We start from the raw sequence: 21,301 nt of genomic DNA, 5'->3' as shown, positions 1-21,301 counted from the left end.
TTTCTTTTCTTTTCTTTTCTTTTCTTTTCTTTTCTTTTATTTCTTTTTTTTAATTTTTGAGATCTGGTTGCCTTAACACCAGGCCACAGAAGCAGTTCAGTTTTCTATCCCCGGTGCAGTGAATCAACACAAACTTAGTAGCTTAAGACAACACAGATCTATACTCTTACTCCTGAGGTGACTGGTTCTACAGTCAAAGTACTGGCAGGCTGCATGCCTTCTGGAGGCTCCAACAGGAAATCTGTGCCTTCTTCAGCTTTTCGAGGCCATTTTCTTGGCTCAGGGCCTCTAAAAGCTGGGGAAGGAGCTGAAGTAACTCCCCCTCTTCTTCCAATGGCCCACATCTCTTTTCTAGCTCTGACCCTCTTGCCTCCCTCTATCATCCTTAGTGTTTGTTTGTTTGTTTTGGAGAAATTTTTGCTATAGGGAGTGTGTGATTCCCCAAAAAGACAGAGAAATCAATCATTCCCCGGGGGAGATAGCTACACCGCAATCCGGTCTCTTCCATTCTCCTCTCAGGATTTTGAGCATACGCATGCACATACGTGGTCTCAGTTTCAAGCTGCCAGGTCCAGTACTTGAACCACAGTGGGTCAGCAGGGAGTCCAATGCCTCAACCACTGCATCACCTGCTGGCTCCTGTTTTTATTTTAGTTTTGCTATAGGGCACACGTGCTCATCAGAGAGAGAGAGAAAGGAAGTGAGAAATCACCCCCCCAAGAGGGATGGCCACATGGTAATTCCTTTTCCTTCATTCTCCCCTCAGGATTTTGGTCACATTACACACACACACACACACACACCACACACACACTCACCTTCCTGGCATGTTTTCCAAGTCTCCGGGTCTGGGCTTTGAACCACATAGCCAGCCATGTGGGCTCCAACCGCCTTAACCTCCACACCACCTGCTGGCCCATCACCCTTAGTTCTGCATTGGACTTCCTTGGATCATCTTCCCATCTTAAAACTCTTCACTTGATCACCTCGGCAAAGTCCCTACTGTGACGTAAGGTAACATATTCACAGGTTCTGGGAGTGAGGACGTGGACGTGGCTTGTAGCCATTCTGCCTACCAATAACTGCAGGATTCGGGTTCTCAATGACCCTGTGTCAAGGGCAAGGGCAGCAGGAGTGAGGAAGAACGGATGGATGTCTGAGGCTCATTCTCTTCTTTTTTTTTTTTTTTTGGAGTGATTTTCGCTATAGGGCGCATGCGCTCGCCAGACAGACAGAGACATAGAGACAGAAAGCAAGAAATCACCCCCCAGGGGGGATGGTCACCCCGCAATCCCTTCTCCTCCATTCTCCTCTCGGGATCTTGGGCACGCACGCACATGCGCCCGGCATGAGTTTTAAGTCACCGGGTCCAGTACGCGAACCGTGGTCGAACCGTGTCGACTACGTGGGAATCCAGCGACATAGCCATTACGCTAACTGCTGGTTCCCTGAGGCTCATACTCTTAGCTGGGTGAGCAGCCCCGGCTGCACCTGCTAGGCTGGCTTAACTCATGCACAGACAGATCCTTCACCAAGGCTGAGATCAAGATGCTCCCACTCACTGCTGGCTGTGTTCCCTGGGGTTCCCTAGGATCCCACTACTCACGTTTGAGATCAGAAGCAACTCTACCTTTCCAGGATTTGCACTGGATTTGGACAAGGAGATTCAGCCATTTAAATTTCAACAACCAAACTGATAAAGACAAGCAGGATTTCTTCCGCCTCAAGAAAGACTGCACCCGACTTGCTAATCAGATAACAAATGGCAGCAATTTGCCAAGGGCTGTTTTGGCAAGGCCTTATCTTAACAAGATACTTATCACTTCTGCCTTGATTTAGTTACACCATAATATCCTGGGGAAGGAGACTCCATAATCAATTGCAATGGACTCTCTTGCTGGTTTTTATTTCAAGATTATCTAGGCCTGATTCCCAATCATTTTTGTGTTTGGGTTTTTTGCTGCTTTTGTTTTTAGCAGAAAGAAAATCAATGTTATATACTGTTCTCTGATAAGACAAAGAACTAGCCAAAAAAAAAAAAAGTTCATTTTGCTATGTGTTTCAAAACCTAACAAAACAGTAACAACGATGACGCCAACCAAGACACTTTATTCTGGGTGGCTAGAATAAATAAATAAGGAATTTTGGTTCAACTAGATGCTTCTCATCAAGAAATAAAGCTGGCAAATTCATTGTACTGTACCGATCCCTCAGGATCTCAGTTTTGAAGAAAGCGAGACATTATTAGCCCATGTCTCGGTAGTGTTAAAGGCATGCTGGAAGAGACTATTGATTAACGTGAGGCTTGGAGATTATCTGTGGATTTCTATTTCTCATTCAATCCCTTTCCCCCATGACCACGAATAATTGCATGTCGGCTGCTTCTGAACTCCCAGAATACCTGCCAGCTCCTTAAAGAAGTCACACTTCTTTGCAGACATCAGCTCATTTATCCTGTAAAATGAAGGAAAACCTACTGCGAGCAGGGGCTGAGATTCCAAGCTGAGATGAACTGCTCTATGGATGAGAGAGACCCAAATATGGTGAGCGAGAGAAAGTGGGGGATACCGTTAGTAAACCAGCCTACGTGGTGACAAAATGCCGCTGAGGGACCTGTCTCAAGACAGTCTTCAAGCCTCCTCATTTCCAAATGTCACTCTAGCATACAATTTCCTTACAAAGTGTGATGAGACTTTTTTTTTCTTCCAGTGGGCACATCAGGCCTGGGATGAGGGATGAAGTTTCTTTGGGAATGACAATTACAGAATTACAAAGCAGCCCTGCTGGGTGGCTGCTGGGCTCCCTTAGTAGCTAAGGGACCAGCTTTCTGCAATTCAAATGTGTTCTTCTGCAAAGATCACAAGTTGCTCCTTGTTAATGAGCTCTGGAGTTGCTCTTGGAAAGTAGAACCGGAATGTTCTATCTGCAAAAATCATGGGCTTAGTGTCGAGTTTTCTTAATTCGTTACCCTTAGTGATCAACGAGATTGCAAGAGGAATTAACCCTTTCCTGTAGTTCCCTCTGCGAGTTCCCATGGTGGTCTATGCCAGGCCATGGATCCAATATCAGGCAGCGGAAACCCAGCAGATGTAGTAGATCTAATAATGATCAGGGTAGACCCTCTCCAAAAGGGGTGGCCCCCATGTGAGCAGCCCTCATCCCAAGTTTTCCTAGCTACCTGTTTGGAGCTTGCTTTCACTGGCCCTGTGCTTCCTGTTAATAATTAGGATAGAGATGGGAAGTCATCTTGATTCCTGTCTGAACACTGATTCTCGGTTGGGAAGTGGATGGAAGTGGAAGAAAGACAGTGGTCAAACCATGTCTCCACTGAGTTCCAAACCAGAACCCGGTCGAGTGACTGAAAAAAAGTTCCCTTCCACGAGAACACATTGAAAAGAAAATTACACAGGTCATTGTGCCTAGGCAGGAAAATCCTCAAAAAAGAACATCTAAAAGCAGCCTCTTAACTTTTTTTTATTTGGTGGACATAAAAGAATGTTCCAAAGCCACAGAAGTTCTTTGCACTTCGCTGTTGCTGGCACCGTCTCTGGCCTGAGCAAACTGGTTCCGAATTCAAGGATGCCCTGGGTGACTCAGGAGAGGTCTGAGTGAGTTTTGGGAAAAGGTCCATGGGCAGGAGGAGGGAAAAGTCCCCGGCACTGGGAGTGGGTAGACATGCTTCCCACCATGCCTTGCTCCCATGTCACTGAAAGCTGCCTGCTGAGATGCGGGGGCCTCCACCCAGAAGCCTCTGCCCAAGTGTGCCTGGGCAGCTATGGTGGTCTCCACCCTGCCTCTCATTCCAGCTGACCACCCACCTACGGCAGGAACCGGCCCATTTACCAGCTCTCACGCAGTCCTGAGAGACCACTGAAGGCAGAGGGGACTCGTCTCTATTTAAAGTCCAGTGAGTTGAGGCTCGAAGGAACTCAGGCCAGTCCTTCAGCTGATGCTCCTTGACCCCAGCTGAGCCGGTGGAAGTGGCCTGGCCTGGTCCCGAAAGCAGTGGGCTCCAGAAGTGGATTGAATCGTGGCCCTTCAGTGCTCCAAATGGGCAGGGTGACCTTGCACATCACCAAGGTGAGGATCTATAAAAGTCAAAACTATCGAAGGCCAAAGAAGCGCCTCTTCAGAAGTAGTTACCAGAATCCAGATGTAATTGTTTCTTGAAGGACGCAGTGGGAGGTTTTAAGGATAAGAACATAAAGGTAAAAAAGTAATATTTGCTTGCATTTCGGACAGGGTACGGTCAGCCACTGTTCTGGGGACTGCACATTAATCAACACGGTTAACTTTCATAACAATATCAAGCGCAAGCTACTGCTGTTGGACAGATGAAGGAAGAGAAACACAGAAAAGTTAGGAAGCTGATCCCGTTACTCCGCCAGTAAACACGGGTTTGAACTCAGGCGGCCTGATTCTGAGAGCCTCCAGTTTCAACCTGTTTTGGCTAAAGTTAAATAAGTGATTCCTCTTTTCCAGATGAGGAAGTCAAAATCCAAGCAACTGAGTTAAGTGCCCAAGATCCCACTGCTGGTAAGTGGAAGCAGCAGTATTTGAACTCAGGGCTCTAAATTCTGCTGTCTTCCCACTAAAGTGTTGTTTGAGATCTGCTGCAGCAGGCGTCTGGGGACAGTGTGGGGGGAATGGGGAGAAGGAGGACACCTAAAGTTATCTTTATTTTTGGAGATGAAGGCTAGGGTGAGAATAGGGGACAGGGAGTCGTTTCTTTTCTTTTTTTTTTTTTTGGAGAGTTTTTTGCTATAGGGCGCATGTGCTTGCCAGACAGAGAGAAACAGAGAGACAGAAAGCGAGAAATCACCCCCCAGGGGGGATGGCCACGCCGCAATCCCTTCTTCTCCATTCTCCTCTCGGGATCCTGGGCACGCACGCACACGTGCCCGGCGTGAGTTTAACCCGAGTCCGGGACTCGAACTGCGGTCGGCTGCATGAGAGTTCAGCAACACAGCCGTTATGCTAACTGCTGGTCCCAGGAGTTGTTTCTTGACAAGAGTGAGGTCAGGTACAGTCCAATCTATGGCCACTAAGGGACCCTACCCCCACCCCACAAACCCCCTTCACCCCAGGGACACAGCGCCCAGGAAGGGCAGGGCTGCCTTTCACAGGCATGCAGTGGCCTTTGCTGTGCCACACACTTCCCTTCTCCCTGAGCTGAATCATCTACTGAAGACATGAATACTGATGGCCTCCAGAGCAATGGACAGGCTGCCATCACAGATCCCTCCGGGGACTCCACTCCCCGCCACACACACACAGCGTTTATCTTCCAGCGTTTCAGGGGCAGAAGCAGGTCGTGGCCTAGGCCAGGTTGGGCCTCTTCTCATTTTGCCATCTCAGCAATCCAGGCTGTCTGCTGCCACATGTCCTTTGTCACCTAACATACTGAGAGCTGCCTGTCCTAGGAACTCCAGGCTGTTCTCTAAAGACCCTTCTCGGGGCGCTGCTTTGCAGCCCACTGGGCCCTGTAAAATGCTGGTTTCCGTCGGCAGCTGGGGTGGGGGCCAAGGCGCTGATTTCTAACAAGTGCCCTGTGATGCCAGTACTGCTGGTCCCTGGGCCTGACTTCAGTGAACACCTGGCTCCACGTCCCATCACCAGAGCACTTTGAAAACACGGATGACGGGGTGGCCTGAGCACGGGGATTTTTTAAATATCCTTTTTGGATTCTAAAGTGTAGCCAAAGCTGAAAACTCCGCTCTAAAAGGGGCCATTTCCTCTGAACAGGTGGAGGATTATCCAGCCATATGGGCTCCGTCTCCAAGTGCGCCCGGCCTCCAGGTGCTGGCTGGCTGGCTCTGCTCCTGACTCAGTACCAGCAGCAAACAGCGCTCGGTGCCAGGCGCCTCGGTTCCTCACCAGAACCCCATGAGGTAGGTATTATTATCCTCGTTTACAAGTGAGGAAACTGAGGCCCAGGGAAGAGAAGAGGCGCTCCTCTGTCACACAGCTGGCAGCTGGTGGCCCTGGGGTTCTGGCCCAGCATCAGACATTCCTCTTTCTCTCAGCAATTGTCCCCCAACCCGGGACAGAACCTGAGGCTGGAATCCCAGCGAGCTCGGAGCTTGCCCAGCTCCGTCCAGGCAGGGAGTCTGCCATATCTGAGAGGTAGCCCCGGGTTTCCTGTAAGGAACACACTGGGGGGCAGGTGGCCAGAGTGAGTTCTCCAACACCCATAAAAGCTGCCAGCAACGACCGCGGGCCGTTCTGTGACACACAGTCCCTGATTTGAGTTGAAGAGAAAGAAACACTGCAATGGGCCACTTTAGGCAGCACAGAGTCGGCTCGGTGTCACCCTGCGGTGGCAGGTTCCAGGGCGACCCCCAGGCTCGGGTGAGCACAGCCCAACAGTATGTCCCCGTGGGGTAATGTAGACACTGAAAGGCAGATCAGCTGGAGACACTGGGGCTGCAGACTTTTCTAGAAGTCAGGAAGTACTGCAGAACTCTGTTTTCATGTGTCCCTGGCCTGTCTGTCCTGGCCAGAGGGGCGTGGTTGGGGGGTGCCCGCCCAGAGGCACAGAGTTTCCACCCCCTGCTAGTGAGTGCTGCCTTGTCCTTTGCCAGTTTTGGACTGTGCAGGGGACGGAAGAGCCACTTGTTCTCCCACGTGTCACCTCCCCTGTGCCTTTGCTCAGTAAGATGATGAAGGCCCCCCCCCACACACACACCTGGTCTAGGTTAACGATCCCACGTGTCTCCAACATCGCACACAGGACTCACGCAGGACGTCATTTTACAACGGTCAGTTTACGGGCCTGACTCCTAGAGGACAATGACCTTAGTATCTTTTTTCCAGCCTTACTGAGGTTTAATTGACAATTTAAAAAAAAAAAAAAGCATATCTTTATGGCATACAACATGACGCTTTGCTGTATATACTGTGGAATGATGAACACAATGAAGTTATTTAACATAGCCATCACCGCACATGTTACTTTTGTGTCTGGGGTAAGAACATTCAGAATCTTCTTAGCAGTTTTCTAGTATGCATACATTGTTAGTAGTACATTGTTATTAACTACAGCCACCATGCCGACATGACATCTGCAGGACATATTTTTTTTTAAATGTATTATCTTCACAATTTTCCTTTTTTAAAAATTTTTATTTATTTTATTATTTTATACAGTCAATTGCTATACATCATTTAGCTTATAAAGAGAATTTACTCAATATAAAATACACCTCAGACCAGTCCAGTTGAGAATACTATGCACATTATCATCAACAAAAAAATAAACCATTTCTGTCCCACAAATATCATGCCTATTTTTTCTCCCTAATGTCCTTCCCTATACTCTTACCCTCTCCCACCCTCCTTCTACACTGTCTCCATTGTCCATAACTACTTTCAATGCTTTTATGTCTTCCAATCTTTCAGTCTCTATCATAGAGCACAGACAGTCAGTATATGTTAAGTGGAGACATACAATGTCTCTCTTTCATAGCCTGACTTGCTTCACTCAGAAATAAATCTTCCAAATTCATCCACTTTCTTCTATCAAATGCCAGGGTCTTGTTTTTTGTTGTTGTTGTTGTGTTTTGGGGGTTTTTCGTTTTGATTTTATTGCTGAATAGTATTCCATGGAGTATATATGCCACACTTTTTCAATCCACTCATCTGGAATGTATTCATCTTATAACTGCAAATGTGTACTCTCTGACCACCATCGCCACATCTTCGCCCCCTCCACCCTTGGTAACCACCCTTCTACTCCACACCTCTGTGAGTTAGGCTTTTTCGGATACCACAAGTGAGTGTGACCATAGAGTATTTGTCTTTCTGTCTGGCGTGCCTCGCTTAGCATTAATGGCCTTCAGGTTTATCCACATGGTCACAAATAGCAGAGCTGCCTTCTTTTTTTTTTTTTTAATTACCAGAGGGCACATGTGCTCACCAAAGAGACAGGGAAAGGGGAGAGAAAGATAGCATGCCCTAGCACAGTGTGTATATGCCATAAACTCTGCTCCTCCAATCCTCCATCCTGTTGGGATTTAGGCATGAGGGCACATATGCACGTGCACACACAGCATGTTCTTCAAGCCACTAAGGCTGGTATTCAAACTCTAGTCAACCATATGGGATCCATTCAAATAGGCCTAGTTGGCCTATTTAAAGGGACAAGTCACGTCACTAATGGACCACACAGCTACTGAGCACCTCCTCTGTGGCTGGTGTGCAGTAAGTAACCATAGGGCACCCCAAGATGCGTAAGACATAGTTCTTGCCCACACAGGGCTCAAAGTCTAGTGACATCATTACAGATGAGTGGGGTATGAGTCATGAATGAGGAAAGCATGAGCAGGGGACAGGAACAGACAGTATACTCAGTATGAGAGTAAGAACATAAACTATCTTAATTTTCTTTTGTTAAATTGAGCTACCTCTGGGGCCTAGTGGTTAAGAGAGCTGGATCTCACATGGCTGGCCACAGTCCGGATCCCCAGTCCAGCAGCTTGAAAAACATACCAGTTCATGTGCAGGCCTGACCAAAATTCCAACAGGATAGAGAAATGAGGGAGAGGGAATACGGCGTGACTATGGAAGGTGCTTTCTCCCTCACCTCCTTCCCTCTGTATCTCTGTGGCAAGCATACGTGCCCTCCAGCAATGAAAAAAAGAATAATACACCACATGTGAGTGTGGTATATTACTAAATAAGTCATTTTATATTGGTTACTTGTAATATAAAAATGATAGAATTTGGGGCATACTGAATTAAATAAAGCATATGATTAAAATTAATTTACCTGTTTCCTTTTTATAGCTACTAGAGAATTTCTAATTACGTATGTGACTTGCTGGTTGCTGGTTGTCAGGATAATTCTAGAAGGACATTTAACCTGAGCTTGGAGCAAGATGGAGAAAGTCAAGGAGAGTTTCCTGGAGGAGGTTTCTTCTGAGCAGATGTTAAAAAAATCTGCACAGACTGGGTCTACTTGTTGAAGTAGCATGGGAGTTAAGGTGCTGGGTCCTATATGGCTGATTCTATGGTTCGAATCCTAGACCTGGTGCCTTGAAAAAAAACACACTGGGTGCAAATATGTGCATGCCCCAAAGTCTTAAGAGAGGAATGAGGGAGAGGGAGTTGTGATGTAGCCATCCTCCTAGGGGATGATTTCTCACTTTCCCTCTCTCTGTCTCTCTCTGGCAAGTACACACATCCGAGGGCAAAAAATAAATAAATAAATAAATAAATCCGCACTGACTGAGAATTTGCCATGTGTCTGGAGCACTATCTATTTTCTAATTTAATCCTTAATAACTGAAATATTGGCGTTTTATTCCTACTCTACAACGAGGTCTTCAATGCTTGAAAAGCTTTAGGCATTCGTCCAAAGCTCACAGTGACTTGCTAGTGAAGAGATGGGTAGAGACGCTGCTCCTACCAGACCCAGACTCCACGGGGAAAAGAGGATGTGGATCTCCTCCTCCCACTGCACGTCTCTCCGGCAGAGAGTCTGAGAACAAGCCAGGGCTTTGTTTCACCTCCGTCCACACTGACAAGGTTAGAACCCAGTTGGCTGAGATGCTACTTAAGTTGTGTAATTTACAGAAAAAAAAATCAGATTATGTAGAGGCCTCTTATAATTGAGAGTGACTCAGGAAACAACCTCCCCTAAATGGCAGATCCTACACCTGCATTACCCTTCGGAAATCAGGGAGGTCACTTTGTCACTCAAATTGCCCTCTTCAAGGTGAAATAAGTCAGATTACTTTCACATAGATGGACACAGAAAAACCCTAGTAGGGCATTGAGTTTACTATCCAGATTTGAATATATAGGATCAAATTAGGCACGTTCCTGAAATCTCTGTTCCTGAACAACCTATAAAGAACACTTGGGTAAAACGTGAGCCGATCAATGAGATCAATGGCAGTGCATTAATGCCGTCCCAAGACAGATAAGTCTTAGTTAACAACGATTCCTAAGGTCCTTAGCTAGGTATTGGGAGTGTGGCAAACGTACCCCAGGGAGACTTGCGACATGTGAAATCTTTGTCTGCCCATTTCCTAGGACATGAGTTGGGCAGGCATGTACATACACATGTCACACACACACAGAGGCACTCCTAGTCTCATAAATCAGTGCATCCAGCCTGCTAATCAACACAGAGTCTGTTAGATAATAACATAAATCAAACTTGGTAGGAAGTATTTGCAATGAATAGAGCTAGTAGCTTCCAGGCAAGAGGAAATCATCTATCTTATTATTATTCAAAACAAAACTCCAAATGTGCATCTGCAAAATGTCTGAGTCTGCAGTGCACGGCCCAGACCCCCCTGAGAAAAATCCCAGGTTACCTAACTCCATCCAGACAATCAGTAGCTCCAGATTAACACCAAGCCTGACCTTGGCAGTGTCCTGGGGCTTTTATCTTTTTTAAGTTTATTTATTTATTCCTCCCATGAGTGAGTAAACGAGTTAAGATGAGGTGAGACTTCACCTTCAACCCGGTCTTGAGGACGAGATCCACCCCCAGTCTCAGCCAGCCCCAGATCACGGGCACACAAGTGTCTGTGTACTCAGGGAGGTTTCTGGACTTGAACTGGGAACATTCCCATGTGGGGTTGCCTCGAAGAGCACCATGTTATACTGCCGTGCCACCATCTGCCTCCCCAACGCTGGGAGTGAGCAGTGGCTTTTTATAAGTGATTTTGAATCTCGCAGACCTGTAAAACTGGTATGTCACTCTTATTTTAAGGAAACCAAGGCTTGGGGAGGTTAAGTAATTGTCCCAGGTCACACCTGGGCTGGGATTCCCAGGTTCATTCAAACCTCCAGTCCTTTCCTTGAGCCCAAATCCTGTCTGACTCTAGAGTCCCCATCTGCCCTGGCTTGATTGGAAATCTGACCAGGACAGTTTCGCTGGCTCAAGAATAATAGAGCCACTAGTCTCACTGCAAAGCGGTGGCCTGCTGTCTCTAGTCTTTGCAAAGGGCCTCGCTGGTCTATTGTAATTTGCAATTAATAATGAAGCATTCTCTCAAGTGCTGTGTGTAAGATCAGGTTAATGTAATATTTCATCTTTGCCAGCCAGCTGCCGTTCTGCTAGGCTGACAGTAAGTAATATCTTTGCATAAGGAGCCAGTCTACAACTAAATCAATTAATCCCTCTTTGGCTGGTAGACAGCTGTTGGGTCAAAGCAAGATAATTAGATGGACTTGTCACTTACCAGGTGGTTGGTAATGAAGGGATTAATTGACCAGAGTTGGAGACTGTACAATGTCTGCTCTCTCGCCCTCCCCAGTGGACACGACCACTCGGCGTCGTTCTTCCCAAACAGCAATATGAAAGGCAGAGAGCTCTTTTCCCCTTCATGCTTATTTGTAAGGTTGTAACTGATCCTTCCAAAGTGCTCACCTGACGCCTGGCCTGGTATAAGGCTAGGATCTCCTTCTTACGGGATCAAGAAGGGAGGGCTCGAATGTCCCTTTCATGGGCTCCTTTCAATACTTTGCCAGGGGATTCAGCTTCTCAGATTCGTCCACCAAAAACCAACCAAGTCTCCAACAGTCAGGGGTCAGGCCCACAGACCTTCAAATGGGACAGATGAGTGGAAGTAATCTCTGTGTCCTACTGGAATAAACTGACGCAAGGCCATCATATTGAAAGACAGTAGAAACTACAGCACAGCCTTAGTGTGCACGCTTCGGGTCGCTTTTCACGCAATAGGTCATGGGTTGTGTTAGAATCAAAGGTTTGTTAGAACTGGAGGGGCCCTAAGATTCTCCAACCCAGTGCTTCTGAACTCGGGCAGTCTGTTAAAATGACAGAGAGAGTTCTGGAAAACCTCAACACCCCAGGTCTGTCCCAGACCCATAAAATCAGAACCTCTTGGGAGAGGCCTGGGTGCTGAGCATTTTTTAAAAAAGAGCCCCTTGAGTGGACCTAACATCCAGCCAGGGTTGAGAACTAATCCAACACCTTATTATATAAATGCTGACACTGAGGCCAAAGAGGGGTATTTTCTGCACCCGTTAACAAGCAGCTGAGTCGGAAGCAGAAGCTGCTGCATAAGATCCACACATCTCCTGTGAGACCACCAGCTCTTCCAGCGGGAAAGACCAAACTCTTCAGAACGGCAGGCAAGACTCGATCCACCTGGCACCCACCAGCTCCCTGCATCACCTAGACACAAATCCCCAGCGGGTCTCTGACGAGGCCACGGACTGACACCTCTGTGGACCCTGCTCCTTCTGTTCCTCTCTTCTGCAATGCTGTTCCCACCTCTCTGTCAGGAGGCGTTCCATGTGTTCGCAAAGGCCTGACTCAAATGCATCTCCACTGTAAAGGCTCCCACTGTGCACAGCACCTTGAAGGGTTAATTACACACTCCTGAATCTCCCATGTCTTTGCAGGAGGCTTCTATCATCTAGCACTTAGCATGTCATACTACCTGGGGGCCTTCTTTCCTAAGCCTTTTTCCTGTGTATTCTCTAAACTTCTGCAGAAGAAACGAATTTGGAAAGCCCTGCTGAAAAAGCTACGTGGGCTGGTGCTCAGTTTCCTGCATTCTTTTTTTTTTTTTTTTTTGTGCAGGTGGTGGGCTAGGTTTTTGATATAGGGCGCATGCGCTCACCATTTTTTTTTTTTTTTTTGGAGGTGGTGGGCTAGGTTTTTGATATAGGGCGCATGCGCTCACCAGAAAGACAGAGAGAGACAGAGAGACAGAAAGCACAAAGTCACCCCCAGGGGGGATGGCCATGCTGCAATCCCTTCTCCTCCATTCTCTTCTCAGGATCATGGGCACGCACACACACGCACCCGGAGTTTAAGCCACCGAGTCTGGGACTCAAATGGCGGTCAACTACATGGGAGTCCAGTGACATAGCCATTATGCCAACTGCTGGTCCCCTGCGCTCTTTATCAGCCTAAAACACTCAACTGAATCTAGGACCTCAACATCCACATTTCAAGGTGTGTTATCCCATATGGAGTTCTCAGGGGTGACTCCTGCCTGACCTGACTCCAGCAAAGAGTTGAAGATTCTCCTTAACTAGAGCCAAATATCAGGCTCAGTAAGTAAAAACCAAACCTACAACTGCTTATTGAATATCTCTTGTGCATTCCACAGCCTTCCAGAAGCCATGGCCACTGCCTTTGGGAATTTTACAACTGGTCTTGAACACACCCCAGGCCTCACCTTGAGTCACTGGGAAGAGAATCTCAAGGAAGCATTTTTCCACCCAGGAAGGGAAATGTGCTAGGTTTTCCTTGTCCCATACGTGGCTAAGTTATATAGGCCTAGCTCTGCCATTTAGGAGCTGTGTGATACTTGCACACTGCTCAGCCTTTCTGAGTTAACTAATCTGAAAAATGTGGTTATCGGGGGTCTAGGGGTACTTATGAAGAGTCAATAAGATACATATGAAAAATACATAGACTAGTCACTGAGGTGCAAAATATATTCAGTAAATGGTAACTTGTCCCCCTTTGTCCCTCCTTTCCTTCCTCCCTTTCTTTTCTCCCTCTCAGTCCTTTCTTTCAAAGCCTACCTGATGGACAGGTAAGTTTACATTAGCATGCTGCAGATTGAGATGGGTTATCTCAAATAACAGAGATCCCAGTGGTGGCCTTCAAGATCTTGTCACTCCGTGTCCCTGGAGCCTTTGTTCCCTCCTTATTTTATTTTATTTTATATTTTTGGTCTCAAGCAGTTCATGCAGAACACCACTAGGTCCCTGAACACTGACTGATCCTCAGAGACCCCCAGTAAAGCCTGCAGACATAGGAATGGCTGTGCCCTGTCCAAACCTAGACTCCGCACTTACAACTCACGGTCAGCCCTGGGCTGTGCGCGGTAATGCTTGGAACATGGTAATCACAGAGCGAACACAGATGCTAAAGAAAGAGACAGCGGGGCAGGGAGGAACCACATGAGTGATGGCAGGGAGACTTCAGGGAACCCACGAGAGCACCAGGAGGTGGGTGAGGCAGAAGGATGAGCTGTCTCGCCCTCGCTGGCATTTAGGGGCAATTACGTCCTATTAATGGCTGACAGCATAACTCTGCCCTGTGAGTCTGAGCACACCAGCATGGCCCACAGATGTGCTCAGCCCACAAATATGCAGTTGGCAACTCCTGAACTTTCAGTGACTTGACGCCAGCTGATCTGATCAGCAATTACGTTTTATTTTGGGGCCAGGGAGACAGCAGAAAACCGGGAAAATTATAAGACTTCAGAGTGCAGTATTTCTAAAGATAACAACCATAAACTTTTTTTAACCAATTGTTGTTTTAATGGTTACAGCTTTGCAGGGGACTAAAAAAAGAAAACCCTGGATACTAAAATCAGATTATAGCCAATTTTCCCAAGAGAGGTTTCAGTCTGTGTTCAGTAAAAATCTGAGTTTGATCTCTCTTTTCTGGAGTGGGGTTGGCTAATTCTGGCCCAGAGAACTTTGCTAGTAACTGAGTACCTGAGTACTGCATCGAGGTAAAAAAAAAAAAAAACCTGGATTTGTAGTTTGCCCTGGATTTGGAGCCTGATTCTGCCTCTTACTAGCTCTTACAGGCTATATGAAATTGCTGGCGTTGGGGCCAGGCAGTACCACATATGAAAGATCCTGGGTTCAAGTACCAGGACCTCCCAGAACACAGTGGGCACTTACGTATGTGGGGGTCTGGACTCACTGAAGCTAGGGGTGGGTCATGGCATAAAGACCTGTGGAGGGGGCGTCCCTTGCTCTTTTTTTTTTTTTTATCTCTTTTAGGGCAGAAAAGAAATTATAAACTTAAAAATTTATCAGCCTCAGGGCCAGCCAGTGGCATGGTGGTTAAGTCACTGATCCCACATGGCCGACTGCATGGTTCAAATCCCAGACTCAGTGGCTTGAAAATCACACCAGGCATATGTGCATAACTGCCCAAAATCCCAAGAGGAGACTGAGGAGGAAGGGATTGTGGTATGGTCATTTCCCCAGGGGAGACGCTTTCTTTCTTTCTTTTTAAGAGATTTTTGCCATAAAGCACATGTGCTTGCCAGAGAGTCAGAAAGCTAGAAATTACTGCTCCCCCCAGGGGAGATGGCCATTCCGTAATTCCTTTTTCTCTCATGAGTTGGGGCATGCATGCACACACACCCAGTCTGGGTCCAGGACTCAAACAGTGGTCAGTCACATGGAAGTCGAGCATCTCAATCACTCAGCCTGCTGGTTCCAAGGGGGATGCTTCTTATTCTTTCTCTTGGGAGCATATGCACACTGCACCAAACTAAAAAAAATTAAAAATTATTGGCCTCCACTCTCCCATCCATTAAAAGGGCTTATTCTGAGGATTAGCTGGGATGCTTGTAAGTATTTAGCTGTAGTGTGGGCCATGGCATTGGCACATGGTAAGCAAGAGGGCACTTTCTTATCAAAATGTTGGCTTCTGATCATCTAAAATAAACAGTTACTATTTTCGCCCAAAGAGCCAGTCAGCATGAGAAGGGAAACACCATCTCTGGGTTCAGTTTGGTTCCCAGTGATCAGAAGGTTTGTCATCTACCTCCGTGGTAACATCATTCTGGCTAGAGCGGCTTCAAAGCTTGGCTTGTAAGGAAATAAGAGAAATTGGAACTGAGTTCACACAGGAGCAGAATCTGAAAACACCTCATGGACACAAGACTGACCACCCCCGAGAGGATCACCAACCCCTTCTCTCCGAGGTCTGCAGCCTACTGCAGCCCAAATGATCACCACAATGTGCCTCCTAAAAGTAGCTCCAAAAAGTGCCACTTACTCAGCCTGCGTGGGAATGAAACATAACTGGACCTTGTAAAGGAAACCAGCCTAAGAAAAAACATCCCGAGACAACATCCCGAGGAAACGGGGCGACTTTCCTGCACGGACCGTTCCTGAGCTGTCAGCTCACAGGGCCCGGCAGCTTGGCCAAGACATCCCTGAGGGAGGGGGTGACTCAGCCACCTCCGCCCACAGCTGACTCCTTCTCCAGTCCCATCTTCCCTTCCCAAGTTCTCAGTTCCTGCTAGAAGCGTCTCATTCAGAAAACACTCACAATACCACCGGAAGGGAAAGATAACCTCTCCCCACCAGAGTCACCTCTCCCCTGACTGGCTTACAAATGGGCCATGAAGGGTCCACTCATTCCTGTCAACCCTGAATACCAAGACTAACCAGACAAGGCAGGCTGACCACACACAACCTCTTCACCCTTTTGTGCCCAGTGCCTGAGCTGCACACAGTAGGTGCTCCGAACAGCAGATAAAGAACTGAACGGCTGAGCCCAGGAATAAGCAAACCCCATAGGAGGCGCCGAGCAAGGCACAGCACCTCGTTCAGCCCTGCAAGGTAGGTATTGTTAACACCACACTATAGACGGGGGGAAAGTCTCAGAGGGGGTAAGTAAGCTGCCCACATTCACACAGCAAGGAACTCATCACACTAGGCTTTCAATCCAGGTCTGACTCTGAGGTCAAGGCTTCCGGTATCAACACCACCTTCATGGCTGCAAGTCATATTAACAGAGCTCCTACCACATCACAACAATCTCATCCTGCCAACATCCTGCAGAGGTTTTTAGATGGGAAAACTGACACCTAAATGAGGACTCGTCATGTATTCAAGGTTGCACAGTAGTTCGAGGTAAAGGAGGAATCCGAACTCAGGCTTTCATTCTTTCCATCACAAATATTTAGGAGCATCTGGGATAGGCCAGGCTCTGTGCTGGGTGCTATGGATATACCAGTAGACAGGACAGACAGACAGGGTGTATGCACTTCCCATCCGGAAGGACAGCTTGTTCAGGAATAGCTTGTCTGGGGACACTGCTTGTTGCCCATAGCATTTCCTCCAAGACCAAAAGGGCTTCAGCAGTTTGATTTTGAAGGAGAAAATGACCTGAGTGGCTAGCCCATAGCCTGGAGGTTAGGGGAGCTGGATCCCACATGGCCAACTGCATAGTTCGGGTCCCAGACCAGGTGGCTTGAAAAACACACCAGGTACATGTGTGTGCATGCCCGAAATCCTAAAAAGAGGGAGAGAAGGAGGAAAAGGGATGGTCATGTTGGGTGCTTTCTTACCCACGCCCATCTCTGTCCTCTCCAGGGAGCACAAGGGCCCTCTAACAAATTTTTAAAAATGAAATTAGGGGAGCTGGATCCCACATGGCCAACTGCATAGTTCGGGTCCCAGACCAGGTGGCTTGAAAAACACACCAGGTACATGTGTGTGCATGCCCGAAATCCTAAAAAGAGGGAGAGAAGGAGGAAAAGGGATGGTCATGTTGGGTGCTTTCTTACCCACGCCCATCTCTGTCCTCTCCAGGGAGCACAAGGGCCCTCTAACAAATTTTTAAAAATGAAAGAAAGAAAATAACCTGAAAATAGAGGCTGTCAGCACAAAGATGGGAATAATCTGTATCAGCATAGCCCAGGCTGGTTTCAACAAGGGTTACCAGAAATCCTCTCCTTCGTCAAAGCCTGGTTCTGAAGATAGCTGGTGTAGGCAGGCTGGGAAACTTGCCTATATTTGTCAGATTGTCTGGACACCAAAGGAAACCTAAATATCAAATTCCCCACTGAGTCACTCCAGAACCTAGGAGAGAATGCCTCAAGCAATCTGAGTTAGCAATTCCAAGGGTAATCTAGCCTCCTCAAAACAAGAGCTCCAAAGTGTTGGGGGTGGCAGAAGCATGAATTAACCTGGCTAGGCTGCCCATCATGCAAATCTGAGTCCGTTTTTCTAGAAGACAGTGCAGCAGAGAAACTGGGAAGAGAGGTAACATCAGAAAGTTCTCAGACATATCCCTTTGCATGAGTTCTAAGAATCCAGTACCTTTTAGGGCCAAGTTCTAGTTTCCTCCATCAAACACCTTGGTCCACAGAAATACTAGATTAAGAATTTGATACAAAACAAAGCCCAAGACTCTAGCCAAGCAGTGCTTTCTCCTCCTTTCTAAACGACTATGAAAGACAGTTCACGACGCAGCCAATGACTCACCTGCTCTTGGTTTCAAGTGCTCATTAATGCTTCCCCCAAAAGGACCCACCCTGGAGTCTCTGCATCAAGACCCACACACTGTGGAAGTCATCGCCATGGTGACCAGGCCTCCTAACTTTGTTCCCTGCTTTCCGGAGAGGATACTTTTCCTTACTCAGAACATTTTTGGCTCAAATGAGAGCTCTTTTCAGAATCAACAGCAGAGGCCACATTTGTGCCTCCTTAAACTAATGAGTCAGAATGACTGTTAGCCACTTAGCACAAAGTCCTCCCATGCAAGGGAGGTAGGGTAAGGGGGACATCGTGGGGCTTTAACAATCAAAGGGGGAAGTTGGGTGTGAGTTTACCACATGGGAGCCTTCTTCAGGGGTGCCAAAGGGGAGACCACACAGCTCACTGGTTCCTCAACTGCAGAGTCCCATTGCTGGGACACGTGACTGTGCATCTCTGGGGGACCAAAGCCCACGTAGGTCCAGCACGAAAACCAGGCCTTGCCAGAATTTCAGAGACGTTATTTAGAGGAAGGATAATGAGAAAGTAAGCACCAAAGGTAAACACCTGCCTCTGGGAGATAGCACCAAAGAACCCAACGTGCAGTTTTTGCTGCCACTCCCAGCTCCCCCACTTGGACAAGTGCTGACTGGGTCGAGGGAGCAGAACAGTCCCCGAGGCTTACCTGGATGGGGTTGTAGAGCTCCTGCAGGGGGCTTCGGGACCCCTTCCGGCAGCAGATGTCCACACCAAAGGGATTCCGCCGCATGACTGAGGAGAGAAAGTGAAGGCACATCAGAGAGGAGCAACATTCTCTGCTGTCTGACAAAGGAAAAGGCGTAGAGAAGGGAACGGCAAGAGAGCCAGCTTCTAGCGAAGAGCACTTTCCACTGCTGTTCCTTTATCTCAAAGCGCTGCGAGACGTCTGTCTTCCCCAGCATTCAGGCACCGGGGAGATCTCCGGACATGAACTTGCAACCTTTCCCCATGGCTCAGCCTTGAAGAGCATTTTATCACTGTGCCACTGCCCAGCCTCCCCAGCAAGTTTTTAAGAAACACAGACAGGTCCCTACCACTCACTGAGATGAAACCGCTGACACAAAGCAGGGTAAGAGTTGTTCTAAGAGAGAAGGTTCTACCAAGAGCCAGGCTTGGTGATACGGCCCAAGACCTCGCTGAGTGCACCAGGCATGCGCATACCATGATCCGGGCTGGCTGGAGCTACAGGTGGATTGTGGGGTTAAGACCCCATTGGGAGTGTTGTCTCTATCTCTCTCACGCAGAAGAAACAGACACATAAAGGTTTTATAAAAACCTTGCTAGGAAGAGGTTTTTAGCATGATTTATATCCTTCTGAGAGTGGAGGTGGGAAGAAAGGAAGGAATAAAGGTTAGAGATGGAGGGAAGGTAGGATAAGAGGAAAGAAGGTGAGAAGGAGGAAGGATGGCAGGAGAGAAGGAAAGAGAGAGGGATGATGGGGAAGGAAGGAAGGAAGGAGTGAGGGGAGAACAAATAAACACTGGTTTCCGCTCAAATAGGAAGCATTTTTCTAATGGAGGGGCAGGAGCAGAGCAGGGATAGCAGAGCCTTTCATAAGCCTGAAGAAGTCATCAGCTTTGTAGTGGCAGCTGGGTGGACAGCAGGACATTCCATGGATTTGAACACTGGCTCTACAACGTGCCAGCAGTGTGACCTTAATCAAGTTACTTAATCCCTGTGCCTCTGCTTCATCACTTGTGAAATGGGAGGAGACAAGTACCGAACTTCCTGGGTTGGTTGTGGGGATTAAGTGAGAGCACTACACGCAGGACACAACACACAGCTGGCAAATAGCCGATGTAAAATAGTGTGGGGGATAAATGTCTATGGCTATTCTAGAATGTAAGGTAGATTTCACACATTACAACCTATGACAAAAGTTGCCCCGGGAGGCAAGCAGGAACTTCTCTACCCGTGAGCTACCAAGTGATATTAAAATTTCTCAGACCTTGGGACCCAACGGCTATGTTGTTGGACTCCTATGTAGCCAACTGTGGTTTGAATCCCGAACCTGGTGGCTTAAACTCATGCTGGGCGCGTGTGCGTGCATGCACAAAATCCTGAGAGGAGAATGGAGGAGAAGGGATTGCAGCATGCCCCCCCCCCCCGGGAGGTGATTTCTCGCTTTCTGCCTCTCTGTCTCTCTGTCTTCCTGGTGAGCGCACATGCCCTAACTTGGTGGGCTGGCTGGAGAGGGCTAAACCCAGGCCCTCTGCTCACAAGTCAATCTGTGGTCCAAAAGTTAGGAAAGGGAGTCGGGTGGTGGCTGAGTGGTCATGTGACTGAACTTACATGAGAGCAGTCCTGGTTCACATCCCAGGGCTTACTTGACCCCAGTGGGCTGGCTGAGATTGGGGTGGATCATGGCAATGAAGACCCTCTTAGGGTGCTTCTGTCATGTGTGTGCACACGTGTGAGACAGTGAGTGTCTGTACGTCTCTTTCATGGAAGAAAGAAAGAGAGAGAGAGAGAGAGAGAGAGCGAGAGAGAGAGAAGAAAAGCGAGCAAGGTCATCTCCACAGCCAATTACTTTCAGAAGGTCTCAGGTAAACGACTCTCTCTTTTTTCTTTTTTAATTATTTTATTTAACTCTTTATTTATTTATTTATTTTTAAATTTGACCAGAGGAGGACAGAGTGAGAGAGAAAAACAGAGAAAAAGAGAGGGAGGAAGGGAGGGAAAGTGAGAAAGTAAGCTGCCAGGTCTGGGACTCGAACCACATTCAACCATGTGAGAATCCAGCGCCCTTAACCACCATGCCACCTGCAACCACTCCCTCTTGTTGAGCCTCCTCTTGGCCTTGCCACTTTGAGCCTCGCAGGCACTCTGACAGTAAATCAGCAACTCCAGGACACTGGAGGCCACATTCTCTCTCTTCTTCCTTTCCTTCCCAGAGCAGGGATTCACGGACATTTTCTAAAAAAGGCTGGACAGTATTTAGGCTTCGTGCCCTACACGCTGCCATCATGCTTCGACTTGCCCATCACGGTAACTAAACGACGCAGAAGTGAATGGGCACTACTGAGCCAATACGACTTCATTTTCAGACAGAGAAATCTGAATTTCCCATCATTTGCACGTGTCTGGAAATATTAATATTATTCTTCTTTTGATTTCAACCCCTTCATGCAGACAGGCAGTGGGCTGGATTTGGCAACCCCTGCCCTGAGAGAATGGCTCCGGGCATTCTTGGGGTCGGCAGTACAAGCTCCTTACACAGCCCGCATGCCCTGCAGCCCTCCCTGGGGAGGAGGGGGATTGGCAGACAAATGTCAATACAGAAAAGCCATTGGAATTTGATTAG

General features: G+C 47.7%; 1 protein-coding gene across 2 annotated transcripts in view; it reads right to left on the bottom strand.

Moving 5' to 3' along the window:
* CHST11 (carbohydrate sulfotransferase 11) overlaps positions 1–21,301 on the bottom strand; it is a 321,098-nt gene that overhangs the window by 145,177 nt on the left and 154,620 nt on the right. For both annotated transcript variants that reach the window (XM_006141427.2, XM_006141428.2), the window contains exon 2: positions 18,644–18,729. In XM_006141427.2, the coding sequence (XP_006141489.1) occupies positions 18,644–18,729 (86 nt within the window). The remainder of the gene's footprint in view (positions 1–18,643; positions 18,730–21,301) is intronic.

The sequence above is a fragment of the Tupaia chinensis genome, unplaced genomic scaffold, assembly GCF_000334495.1.
Source record: "Tupaia chinensis unplaced genomic scaffold, TupChi_1.0 Scaffold000054_1, whole genome shotgun sequence".
NCBI classification, from domain to species: domain Eukaryota; kingdom Metazoa; phylum Chordata; class Mammalia; order Scandentia; family Tupaiidae; genus Tupaia; species Tupaia belangeri.
This window is presented reverse-complemented; position numbering and strand designations above follow the sequence as displayed.